The 13,820-nt window shown below is 43.8% G+C and overlaps 1 protein-coding gene across 1 annotated transcript in view; it reads left to right on the top strand.

The window, feature by feature from the left end:
- PTPRM (protein tyrosine phosphatase, receptor type, M) overlaps nucleotides 1-13,820 on the top strand; it is a gene marked incomplete at its 5' end in the record, with an annotated part of 499,416 nt that overhangs the window by 359,105 nt on the left and 126,491 nt on the right. Inside the window, 2 exons of the mRNA XM_010859089.1 lie at nucleotides 3,927-4,001; nucleotides 9,006-9,193. Coding sequence (XP_010857391.1) covers nucleotides 3,927-4,001; nucleotides 9,006-9,193 — 263 coding nt within the window. The remainder of the gene's footprint in view (nucleotides 1-3,926; nucleotides 4,002-9,005; nucleotides 9,194-13,820) is intronic.

Genomic DNA, 13,820 nt, shown 5'->3' with positions numbered 1-13,820 from the left:
GCTGGTCCCAGTGCAGTGCTCACGCCTGTCCTGACCACCCTCCTGGGGTGTTGCGATCAGCATCTCCGCCAGCGCCCTCCCCACATCACACACAATGTGGTTTCTTCTTCTCCGTCTCCTCTCACACCTGCCTTTCCCCCCCACATTCAGCAAAGCTTCATAGAAAGGCCTGCTTTTTCCTTTCCACAGTGGCTACGCTTGTCCACCTTGTGCCAGTTAGAGGTCCTACATTTATTTATCCACCTGCAACCCCCACTCTCTGGCATGGGACTTCAACACACGCCGCTCTCACCTGGGCGGGTGGGACGCACTCCTCATCCGTGGTCACTGTCCTTTGCCCTTTTGTGTTATTTTCAGTGTAGGTGGCAGAATCTGGGGTACTTAAGTGAAAGTGAAAGTGAAGTCGCTCAGTCGTGTCCGACTCTTAGCGACCCCATGGACTACAGCCTACCAGGCTCCTCCATCCATGGGATTTTCCAGGCAAGAGTACTGGAGTGGGGTGCCATTGCCTTCTCTGCTGGGGTACTTAGGTTTACCACAAATTCCTTCCTTAGGTTCACCACAAATTCCTTCCTTTTTTGGAGACTTTTCTCTGCTTTTTTGTAGCAAATACTATCTTTTTCATTTCGAAAGTATGTAATGCATTTCACTGCCAAAATAAAGCAACTGAGGATGCATTTGTTGGGTGGGAGGGTTGAGGGGAGAAGTCCTTCCCACTACAGACAAGATGAGAATTTGTGTTGGGGGGTAACAGAAGATGAGATGGTTGGATGGCATCTCAATGAACTCAATGGACATGAGTTTGAGCAAGCTCCAGGAGAAAGTGAAGGACAGGGAAGCCTGGTGCGCTGTAGTCCATGGAGTTGCAAAGAGTCAGATAGGACTGAACGACTGAACAAGTTATTTCTTAAACATCGGTGTGGAGGGACCGTTCGGATACACGTCCTCTCTTTCCAGGATCACCTGTTTATGTTCCAAATCTTCTGTGTCATGGTGAAATTGCTCACAAATTTACCTGGGCTTACTTACCCAAAGAGCAGAAACCTACGTTAAGAGTTTCTAGGCTTTGGAAGTTTGAGCAATAGAAGGTATTTGCCTCTGGGTAGGGTATTTAGTTTGGCATTGCCTTTTTTAAAAATGAATGTATCTTTGGGAATCCAAAACTGCTCCTATCGAGAGGGCTGCTGCAGACTTGGGGGCAGCTTGGGGCTTGCTGGCCATGAGGTATTACTTGTTTCTCCCATCAGTGCAGCCAGTGGAGGAGATACAGGAAGAAGCTTTTTTTTCCCCACTCTCTGAGCAATGGGTGGGTCTCATGGAATCCCATCCACAGGGACCCTAATGGTAAACTCCATCATCACCACATTCTCTTAACGCCTTTAACGTGTGCTGTGCGTGCATGTGTGCTGCGTCACTTCAGTCCAACTCTTTGCAACCCCATAGACTGTAGCCCGCCAGGCTTCTCAGTCCATGGAATTCTCCAGGCAAGAATACTGGAGTGGGTTGCCATTCCCTTCTCCAGGGAATCTTCTCCACCAAGGGATCAAACCAGTATCTCCTGTGGCTCCAGCATTGCAGGCAGATTTTTTACCACTGAGCCACCGGGGAAGCCCAATGCCTTTGTTGCATAAGAACAATTACTGGAGGAGGAAACTTTCAGGAAATGTACTCATTGGACCACTAGACTTCTAGCCTTAAACCACTGCAAGCCTGGGCAGGTTTGAGATCTTTCAGGGTTGGAAGGTGAGTACCTTTTAGGAATGAGACAGTGAGAAAACTGAGGTTGGAGCATTTAAAAATAAGTCTGAGCACATTTATAACAGTGTGGAATAATCTGTCCACCAAAGCAAACAGGAGATGTGCAGAAAGCAAGGGGGAAGTAGTTATGGAGAGTGGGGGTGGGTTTAATCTTTATACAAAGAAGTTTCTAAATACATTTTTTAAAGGTGAAAATAGACATAGTTATTTTGTATCTGCACATTGTATTTTGCACATTTTTACAAAACAAATACAAATGTCAGCAGGTAACAGGCATTTTACTTCCTGACCCTGGCATGTTACTCAGGGATTTTTGTCCTTATTTTTATCAGTCATTCTCTTTTTTTTTCCTGGAGATTTATCATAAACATGCATCATAAATGTGACACTTCTCTATTTTAGCAAAGTATAAATGACAGGCAGCCTAGTTTCCAGTTTTGTCATTTACTAATTCGGTACTTTTAAAACATAAACACAGGAAAAACCATTGTCTGAAAGGGAACTACTCCAAGAGAATGAAAACGTATCAGCGTGTCATCAGAATAAAGATAAGATGCAGTCACCACAGGGACTTGGTTGGTAGTGGCCCATTTAACACCTGTTTAAGTGGCATTAAGGGATTCCCCAATGGCTCAGCAGGTAAAGAAACTGCCTACCAATGCAGAAGATGCGGGTTCAGTCCCTGGGTGGGGAAGATCCCCTGGAGTAGGAAATGGCAACCCACTCCAGTATTCTCGCCTGAAAAATCCCATGGACAGGGGAACCTGGCAGGCTACATACAGTCCATGGGGTCACAAGAGTCAGACATGCCTGAGCACACACACAAGTGGTATTAATTAGTGTTCTGATCAGGATGTCAGCATCAAATAAGCCATGTAACTACATTGGAGGAATTAAAGTTTAGACTTACATCAACCAGCCTGTGCACTTAAGCACGTTCAAATCATTTATCCTTATGCTTTAATGAAATTAAAGTGTTTTTAAAGCACTAATCAATTAAGATGTTGAAGAGAGTTAAACTACTTTAAAAATAGGAAATATCCACTTTCAATGGGATCAGATAAATTGGATGGGGTTGGCTTTACCTCTTAATAACAGTGGAAAGAGAAGGTGTAAATAGTTAAAGCTTGAGTGTTTCAGAGGAAGATTTCAAAGGAAAATAAGCAGGTTTTTAAGAATTTAAGGCCTAATAGGCCAACATGTAGGCATGCAGCTTTCATGTTAAAAATAACACATATGGAACATCTTTATTTTTCGTAAAATAGAATATTGTGAAATGTTCTCTCAGTGTCTACAATAGGAGAAAGGTGAGGATTTAGAAAATTGCAAAAACATTGACATTTGGAACATTCTCCAAAAGCCATGTGTAGACACATTCTCATCCTCTTAGTTGTAAATAATCAGCTGAGCATTTGGTAAAATTCTACAAGCAAAGTGAAAAAAGTGAAAGTGTTCATTGCTTGAGTTCTGTCCGACTCTTTGTGGCCCCATGGACTGCAGCCCACCAGGCTCCTCTGTCCATGGAGTTCTCCAGGCAAGAATTCTGAAGTGGGTTGCCATTCTCTTCATCAGGGGATCTTTCCAACTCAGGGATCCATCCTCGGTCTCCTGCACTGCAGGCGGATCCTTTACCAGTGTGAGCCACTAGGGAAACCCCCTACAAGCAAAGGCTAGGAGTCAAAAGGGAGAGTAATGAATTTCTGCATCCAGAAAGGGGCTGTGGTTGTGGGTATTTTCCTTCATTTGTGGGGTCAGAAAATCTTTTAAGTGATGAAAGGGTACGTGTCCTCTAAAGTAGGTGTCCCCAATCTCCAGGATGATGATCTGAGGTGGAGCTGATGTAATAATAGTAGAAATGAAGTGCACAACAAATCCAATGTGCTTGAATCATCCCCAAACCATCCCTCCCACCCCCAGTCCATGATAGAATTACCTTTCACGAAACCAGTCCCTGGGGCCAAAAAGGTTGGGGACCGCTGCTCTAAAGCACAAGTAAGTCCGCAGGGCAGGTGGAGAGGGACAATATCCATCACAGAGACGCAGGTGAACCTCTGATGTTTCTGTGGTCCACAGTCTACCCAGCCCAGTTTCCCATGCGTGACCTCAGGGCCGTACTTTCAGGTTATTGCCTCTCTGCCCCCACTGACACGCCTGTCTCTCATTTACAGCTGTGTCTTCACCATCGTCCTTCACCATGAAAACCAACACCCTGAGCACATCGGTGCCCAACTCCTATTACCCAGGTAACAGATCTTTCCGCTGTTGCATCTCTTCATCACCCCGAGCACTCAGAGTCACCCAGGGCTCACTTTGCTGCCCAAGATGCTTGAGGAGCTTACTGTGTTTGATGTGCTGTAACCGGATGCTTTCTGTGGCTTCTACGGGAAGACTGGGAGGGGGGGCCTTTCATCAATCATTCACTGTTCTCTCTCTTTTTACTTTCTCTGCATTGACCTGCTTACGGTGTATGACAGACCCATTTGTGCCAACTGCAATTTTAGGTGAGAACATTTCCCTTTATCACAGTTCATTACAGGAGTAATTTCGAAAGTCAGTGGCCGCTCTATAGGAGACGGGAGTTTGAGGCAGGAGTTGTAACCAGGACAGCGGGTGGTGGCTGGTCTGGAGGGGCGGGGATGGGCGCATAACAAAAAGACTTTCTCCAAACAGTCCCCATTGATAAGAAGGGTTTGCTGCGTGTGTTCTGGGAATGATTCCGAAAGGTTCCAATGAGTGAACCCAGCTCTAGCATTCTCCTTTGCCAGGTTCAGACTTTGCAGTCAGTTTTGATCCCAAGGAAAAATCACAGCATGTCCAAACTCAGCTATAAGACCTGAAGTCTGTCCAGTGTGACAGCCATAAATGTGGAAATAGCTCATTATTATTGTCACTTACTGCTGAGCACTAAAAACAGCTGTTTCAAAAATAGCATTTTTCTAATTATGCCAAACATTATGCAAAAAAAAATAATCACAGTAGAGTTTAGGCCCCCTGCCCCTCCTCGGAGCCACCCAGGGCACCCCCAGCGTTTCCAAGTGTCTGTCACGCAGTGGGATTTCAGAGGAGCCGATGGTCTCAACAGCAGAATGACAAGGTGACACTTTATAATCACATGGTTTACAAGGTGTAGGATGTCACTGGAAATGAAATAAAATGTTAGCCCCTTCGGGCAGAATGCAATGAAAGTAGGAAGTGTTCCCAGTGGGAGATAAAGAAAAAAATCCCATTTGTCCAAATACAAGGAGGGGGAGGAGAAATGGTGTTACCTAGCCGTGATAGACCCAAACAAGCATGAGCCGCTGTTGTCTTTGAGACCATAACCGGTGTACCAGGCTGCTTTCTTCCTATCACTAACCTTCCCGAGAAGGAGCACCATACGGATGACTTCCAGGTGCACAACCATCCATCGTAGACAGGGCTCCAGCCTCCGCTGTGCCAGGCCTGCTTCCTAGTTCTCCATGCTCAGTCACTCAGTTGTGTCCGACTCTTTGTGACCCCATGGACTGCAGCCCTCCAGGCTCCTCTGTCCCTGGGATTTTCCCAGCAAGACTACTGGAGTGGATTGCCATTTCCTTCTTCATAACTCTCCTATCAAGGGTTTATATCTTGGCAACATAATTTTTCCCCCTGTGCTTCTCTTTCTCTTAAGTTGTTACGATTTTTATGTAGAGAGTGTATTTTTTTCCCCCGTATGATGTTTTCTGGGCTTGATTAAGCCAGTTTGTTGCCTGAGGGAAAAAAAAGAACTCAGACAGAAGGTGAAGAATAGACTAAACCAGAATTTTTTTTATCTGCGTTGTTTTGAGGGCCAATAAGCAAACCCCACTAATGCCAGCACCTTTGACTAGCGACAGTAAGGGAAAGAAAGCTGCATTTTTAGCCTTTTCGTGAGTGAGGGGCTAATCGTAGGCATCCGAACAATGCAATCTATATGCAGATGACATTTGCAGAATCTCTTGATAAGCAAAGATTTGCAATTTCTTTGTGTGGCTGGCATTCATTCCTCGATTCCTCTGGTAGATGTTCTGACCTTGGGGGAGCTGTGAGGGGGTAGGGCTGAGATGCACATTATCAGAGGCAAGACAATGTTCAGATTTCACAGCAGGATTTAGATAAGCTTATTAAACAAATGCCATCTTTTAAAGTCGGGGCTTTGTTATTACAAACACTAATGACATCTTTTAAAGTTGGTTAGGCTTCTTTACAGGGAAAGAGTCACTGGAACAGATGATTCAAATAGAAAAAAAAAAAAAAAAATACACATTGGGAAAAATAAGTCAGCCAGATCAACAAGTAGCTGTTTACCGTGTTGAACTGGTACCAACATGCCAGTGTGTCAAACAGCAGTGCTTGGGCACTGTCCGTTCCCCATTACTGGGTGCAAAGGTGAATCTGTGTGTCATGTAGGTTATCACTTGAAACCATGCAAAGAAATTAAGCTGTGCATCTACTCTGGCACTTTGGGGGAATAGTGGTATTATAATTTGCAGGAAGGCATGTTTTGTTGTGACTCGGAGCTTGGCACAATTAAATCCTCTAGTGCTTTTTATTCACACAAGCTAAGGTGCTCAGCCCTAATATATAAAGCTTTAGTATGCCTTTGTATCATTTTCTTGCAAAATGTAGATAGATGATAGATAAGTAGGTAGGTAGATAAGTCAGACCTCTCCCTACCTCAAAAACAGCATTCGTTTGGAGATTTTTCTAGCTGGCTCATTGAAAATTCTAGAAAGTTTACAAGAGAATGTAGGTAGAATGAGTTCTCAATTCTTTGAAAACCATCAGAAATGTTAGTGAGAAACTTTATTTCTGATTTCCTCTTACACATAATTTTTAATTTAAAACGTATAGGTGTGTTATTTTTAACAACTATAGGAAGTTAGGGACAAATGATATGTTTTATCTGTAATCATTCTTTTTGAAGAAGGCAGAGGTAACTGATGAATCACTCATTTCGGTGGAATCGAGATTTTCTGCTGGTGTGGGTGACCTGATTTCAGAACAGATATCACACCAGAAACCTTCTATTTCCCTGTCAGTATCTATGTACTTGATAATAATATTCTCATTTTAGATGTTCTGGGTCGTGTGTAGATCCTCTGAGACATGTCCACGTAGTAGTGAGATCACACTGTCCTGATGCAGTGTGAGTGACACATACAAGGTGACACTGGTGGCCACTCTGTAGACCTAAAACTTCAAGAATGCCTCACCTTGGGGTCTCAGCACTGCCTGGTTGCCAGTGGATCTATGTGAAAGACTCACATGATTCATTTAAGAGAGGTTAGAACAGAAGGTCCATCCACAGTGGAGGACATTTAATTATGTTCATCCCAAAACGTACAAAACTGAGAGAATGAGAGGCACGGGGGGAACTAATTAATGTTCCATTTATTTGAGTATAAAGAGCAAAGCTTCCTGCTGGAGCAGCTGAAAGCTCCAGGGATTCAGGGCTTTAGGAGGGAGACTAGCGCCCCTTTGTGAGCTTGGCGGTTGCCAATGAACAAATCTGATGTGAAAATGTCCTGGTTTATTTGCGACTATTCTAAGAGATGGGAACAAATAAATTTCTAAATCTCAAAGCAAATCCAAATGGAAAAAGATCATAAAATCAACTGACCACCTTTTTTATTTCGTCTTTGTGTCTGTAGCCACCTTGTAGTGATCAGGTGCCATTTCAGCAGCAGCGCATAGCTACACACCTGTGTGCCACCCTTCATGCCATGCCTCCCGGGGGCTTTGCGATGCAGATAGAAGGTCCCAAACCCAGGCCCAGCTCACCAAGTGCCCTTGAACTAAATTTCCCTGGGAGCTGAACTTCTCAGTTTAAACAGACAAAAACCCGCAGCTGAATTCTCTATTGATAAACAATCTGGTCATTTTCTTTTTAATTGAACACATCTTTTCTTATATGTTTTCACTCTTTATGCCTGAAACCAGTTTCAGTTTAATGTTCTCGTTTTAAGTGACTTTCTCATTATTTTTGATGTGTCATACCCTGAATCAAAATGGCTAAAGAGATTCAGCATTGTAATGAGTTAACCTGTAAAATGTGGAACTCTTAACCTAATAACATCGTCCTGCCTAAGACATTTTTTAATAGCTACAATTTCTGCAATTCATTAATCTAATTTACTAAGAGCCTTCCATTAAAATATAGCCTCTTAAGGCTTATTTGACCAAATTCTGACATTAATTTCATAGTACAATTTGGTTGACTTGTTCAAGAAATTTAAGTGAGAAAATGTGTCGAGTACAACTAAGACTTATTTAGTCATTACTTGGTTCATAGGGGATGAAAAGCAATTATGATACTATTTTAACCTCCTAATGTTATTGAGTGCTTAAATTAAGCACCTTCATCCTTATGTGATGGGAGAAATGAGGCTTTGCCCTCTGACCACCTATGAATAGAAAACTGTAAAATTAAAGCACAAAATAAAAAATACCTGTACTTATTCACGTAGTATTATTGCTTATGCCCTGTTTCCTTTTTCTCCTCCTCTTTTCTCCTGATATGTATCTTCTTAAAAGTGCCTATAAATGGTAAGTTCCCCCATGCACCCACCCCATGGAGAAGGTGTGGAGGGAATGGGGGTGTGTGTCTTATCTGTAGATCCAGACAAAGCCAGCTGGTTCCGCTGTGCGTTGGCCTGCATGTTCGCTCTCATAGAACATCCCATGAGTGCTGTGTCCATTCACCGTCTTTCCAGCTTTGTGATCCTGGAGCATGCAAAGTGACTCATCCAACCCAATTCCTTTCTTCCCCCCACCCCATTCATCTTGGATCTCATGTATCAAGTTCACGTTTTCATCGCTAGCTTTATAAGCCAACCCATTCTGTGCACTTTTTCTTTGCTCACAGAACATTTGTACTTCGTTGATTTCTATCTTCATACAAACTAGTTCATGAATCTTCAGAGGACAACAAGACTGGTTTGGAACCAGGCCTTGACGAAGTTTCAGAGCGAAACTTCGGTGAACTTTAGCGCCTGAAGGCTAAAGGATTCTTACCGATCAGCTTTGTGAAAACTAGAGATCGTTTGGACTGCTTTGTAAAAACAGATTCCTGCCTCATCCCCACCAGTACCGCCAACCCCATTTAAACCTGTAGACATTTAACTTTTCTTTTTTGCTGAATCATCGCGGGGATTGTGGCAGCTGTAGGTTGAGGGGATATCAGATTCTCAGCAACCCCGGCATAGCCACTGGTTCCCCTCACTTTCCCCATGACCTTCTTTTCCCAGATGAGACACACACGATGGCCAGCGACACCAGCAGCCTGGTGCAGCCGCACACGTACAAGAAGCGCGAGCCGGCCGACGTGCCCTACCAGACTGGACAGCTGCACCCCGCCATCCGGGTGGCTGACCTGCTCCAGCACATCACGCAGATGAAGTGTGCCGAGGGCTATGGCTTCAAGGAGGAGTATGAGGTGAGCACACACCCCGCCTGCACCCAGGCTCCCCTCTGCCTCCTTGGGCTAGGCGCCAGGGGCTGTGCATCCATCTCCCCCCCTGCCAGGGCGCCCATGAGACGGGTGGGGAAGGATCAGCTGTTTCAACCCTGGATCCGTTTCCATCTGCCGGTGAGACTTGGGAAGCTGGCCTACTTTAAATGGAAAAAGGAGGACTGCTTCTTCACCTCTTTCCTTATTCCGCACAAATACGCCTTGAAAACAGAAGCCTGCAGGCTCTCATCCCCCTTCCTCATACCTTTCCAGGTTTTTCCTGTAATGAAGTCTGATGTTAAAGTCCAGGAATTTTGAGTGTTAGCTCAGAAAGAAGCTGTCCAGCTAGAGCAGAGCCATTGTAGGCCAGCCAGTGATGTCTTGTGCTGGAGATAAGATGAAAGTAGAGGGGCCAGCTAGGGTCATGGAGTGACAGCTGTCACTGCCCCGCCAGCTCAGTGAGCAGGTCACTGTCCTGGGACCCAGTGTGGGCAGCCCTTGAGGGCCTTTCAGGAGCAGTGGTTTATACTCTGACACCATATGAACAGAGTAGGCTTTACCCCTTTCACAGCCTCTGTCCTTAGCCAATTCTATTGGGAAGTCTTTGTCGAACTGGAGAGAATTAATTGACTGGATGAAGACTGGTTCAGAAGAGCACAGCGTCAGTGTCAGTGTGTGTATGTGTGTGTCTGTGTGTGAGTTTGTGAACTGGGTGAAGGAGGAGGCTTGGATTTCTCTGTTACCTTATTAAATGAGTTCACAGTCATTGGTGAAGATAAAGTAGCAGTGTGCTTATAGTAAAAATAGGATTATACAACCATGTGGCTTTTTAAATCAGAGATGTTTCCGTACTTTGTCTACCTGGCTAGCTCCAAGTTGGAAAACATCATGTCTGAAATTAGAGTATTTTTAAAATCAGTGTCTACCACCTCCCTGTACTTCAAGGTTCAAACTCTGCTTCTTTCTCCTCTTGGGCGTCCCTCATACCGCAATTTTAGCAGTACAGATGCTGTACTGTTCGGTTTAACAGTCAAGGACTCATTGCAGCAGTCAGAGCCCCACCACTGCTCTGCTTCTTTTAAGACCGGGTCTTTGACTTTCCTCATGGTCCAGTGATTAAGACTATGCGTTTCCAGTGCAGGGAGCATGGGTTTTATCCTTGGTTGGGGAACTAAGATCCCACATGACACCCAGCACAGCCAAAAAATTTTTTAAAAAAAGAGCAGATCTTTGTCCACCTCAAGCAAATGCACAGACACACTTTCTTCTGTTAACGCATGTGTCTCACATGTCGCCAGTGACCTCAAATCAAAAGTCTGCAAAACCAAGGACAGAAACTTGGACCAGGCCCTCATAGCTTAGTTTAAAATATGTCCAGATGAAAGTCGATAAAATATGTCCAGATGAAGTTCTGCATTTTAGCCATGCTGAAATTCTGAGGTTTACCTTTTGTGATTTAATTTATAATTCAGTGAAATTGACTGCCTTTGCATATTTCCTCCTGCACTTTAAAAGGCTGGCTTAGGAATTAATAGGATTAAGAGCAAGACTTCCAAAAGCATTAATATTTTATGAAAGACAAAATTAGGTTATTGAGAAAATATAAGCCTAATGAATAGAGATGACGTCTTTAGTTCTCTCCAGTCTTCCGAATGCAGATATTGCTCTAAAGTTTATTAACGATGTTAATGTCAAAGAGATTAGTTATAGGCTCAAATAACAATTTATGAAATAACCTGAGTCCAATTTTTCACAGACTATTTTAAAATACCTACCTTAGGACTTCCAATAGCACACCATAGATGATGCATATTTGAAAATATGAAGAAAATTATTTCATTTTCGGATATCCTTATCCTGAATAAATATGATTTATAAGTGCAAACTGAAACAGTGTATAATTTTTAAGCATGTTATAGTTTAATGATTCAATAAGAGTCGTCATACTCTGAAATAAAATGTTTTAGTAATTACATTTCAAAAACCTCTTTTTCCCATGCTAGCTATTCAGTGGATCAGAGGGGACTGTTCGGTTTTTTTTTTTCATTTATTTTATTGAAGTATAGTTGATTTACAATGTTGTGTTAATTTCTGCTGTACAGCAAATTGATTCCATTATGCATATACACATATATATATTCTTTTCCATTATGGTTTATTACAGGATATTGAGTATAGTTTCCTGTATAGTAGGATCCTATATAGTAGGATCTCATTGTTTATCCATCCTGTATATAACAATTTGCATCTATTAATCCCAAACTCCCAATGCAACCCTCCCCCAGCCCCCTTCCCCTTGGCAGCCACAAGTCTGTTCTGTACATCTGTTTTGTATATGTGTTCATTTGTGTCATATTTTAGATCCACATGTAAGTGATATCATATATTTGTCTTTCTCTGACTTACTTTGCGGAGTATGATCATCTCTAGGTTCATCCATGTTGCTGCAAATGGCATTATTTCATCTTTTTTATGGCTTAGTAATATTCCACTATATATATGTGGATTACATCTGCTTTATCCATTCATCTGGTAATGGACATTTAGGCTGCTTCTGTGCCTTAGCTGTTATAAATGGTGCTGCTGTGAACACTGGGGTGCGTGTTTCTTTTTGAATTATAGTTTTGTCTGGGTATGTGCCCAGGAATGGGATTGATGAATCATATGGCAACTCTGTTTTTAGTTTCTTGAGGAACCTTTATACTATTTTCCATAGTGGCTGCACCACTTACATTCCCACCCACAGGGGAGAAGAGTTCCCTTTTCTCCATATCCAGAGAGGCCTGTTTAAAATGAATATATACAGGTATGCTATCGTCACATTATATACCCTCAAGCTATACAATGTTACATGTCAATTATATCTCACTAAAGCTGAGGGAGAAAGTAAAAACTTTTCAGTGACAAAACCATTATCAGCTTTCTTTTTTAAAAAGAAAGGAAAAAAACGCAAAGAGAATATGTACCAGAGAGGTAAGCAGGAGTACATGGGAACGGGCTCTTGGAAGAAAGACGAGGTGGGAAGTTCTGTTAGGAAGGTTCCCGGTGCTCAGGAATCTTCAGGTTACTAAGTGCTCGCTCCTGGGGGCAGGGAGTGGATGTCGGGGGAGGACTGTGGTGGGACAGAGTCACCGGGACGTGATGAGTAATGTGCACCGGGGCAGACCTGCAGAGTGGCCTCAGGGAGAAGGAGGTGCCTGCTCTGTGTCTCACCTCCATCCCCAAATCTGGGCAAGGATGGCTTGTTCCTTGAAGGATGATTTGGAGTGGGTCTGGAGAAGCGAAAGAGCACGATTCCAGGTAGACATGGAAGCCAGAGAACCTGAGCAGTCAGGGCTCTGTGAGTCCCTCCCAGAAGCTTGGACATTATTCTGGCTGCCATGGGAAGAGAAAGAGGTTCAGGTAACGCGTGCATCTCATTCTCATCTGTACTTGGATGGAGTTCTGTTCATACAAACAGCTTAATTTTTAAATGCTGTCATACAAGGCCCACAGGCACAGCTTGAAAGATAATAATCCACACCCCAAAAGTGAAGGGGAGATGGGAAATGTATTTACTGTAAAAGTGTAACAGCAACTGCATCCCTCTCTCCCCATTCAGAAAGCAAAGTGATGTGAAAGTCACTCAGTCGTGTCTGACTCTTTGCAACTCCATGGACAGTAACCCACCAGGCTCCTCTGTCCATGGGATTCTCCAGGCAAGAATACTGTAGTGGGCTGCCACGCCTTCTTCCAGGGCCTCATCCCAATCTAGGGAGTGAACCTCTATCTCCTGCACTGCAGGCAGGTTCTTTACCATCTGAGCCACCAGGGAAGACTGCAGTGTGAGAGCTTGGCTTCCACATTTGTCCTAGCCATGAGTTACTCCAGTGCCGAAACATTTCTAGGGGAGGAATGTCAAGAAAGCCTCAGGTTGCCCCCATGACTCAGTACCATCACCCAGCCAGTGGGTTTCCTTCAATTCAGATGTCAAAAAACACCAGCCTCATAAACTGTAAAATAATTGTGAAACAGTGAGTTTCTCTCCGTTGACACTGTCTAAACCAATTCATCTTTATCTTTTCCAAGAAAGAACTGTCTGAAAACTGGCCTCAACCCTGGAAGGGTTCATTACCACTCGAGGAGCCGACACAGAAGTGTGTCCAAACCGTAGGGAAGACGTGGTGGGGACGAGAGAGAGCAGCAGCGGGTGCAGATTTTTTTTATTTGATTTTGTTCTAACAAGATCGTCATATGGCATCTCTCACCAGGGAAATGCAATAATTTGATTCCAAAGAAACTCAGACATGAATCACAATAAAAAAGTAAACAGGCAGAATTGAACAGAAAACGGCACATTGTCAGCGGAGATGGGACGGAGGGTCTCAGGAGACAGACTCAGCGGAGGGGGCAAGTTTGTTTACATTGCTGCCAAAAACGAGCTGGTTATTCTTCCCCCAGAGCACAGATCAGTCGGTGCTAAGCCCTTGGGGAGGAGCCATGGGTCTCCCAGCAGTGGAGAAAGGAGGCGACTGCACTCGGGGAGCATTGGAACCCTGCACCAGCTGCCTCTGCAGACTCCCAGGCCTTCATCACCTGGAATGAAGGTTCTCCAGCTCTGCCCCTGGCTGGG

The sequence above is a fragment of the Bison bison genome, unplaced genomic scaffold, assembly GCF_000754665.1.
Source record: "Bison bison bison isolate TAMUID 2011002044 unplaced genomic scaffold, Bison_UMD1.0 scf7180017864453, whole genome shotgun sequence".
NCBI lineage: Eukaryota > Metazoa > Chordata > Mammalia > Artiodactyla > Bovidae > Bison > Bison bison.
Note: the sequence above shows the minus strand (reverse complement) of the source record. Positions and strands in the feature narration are given on the sequence as shown.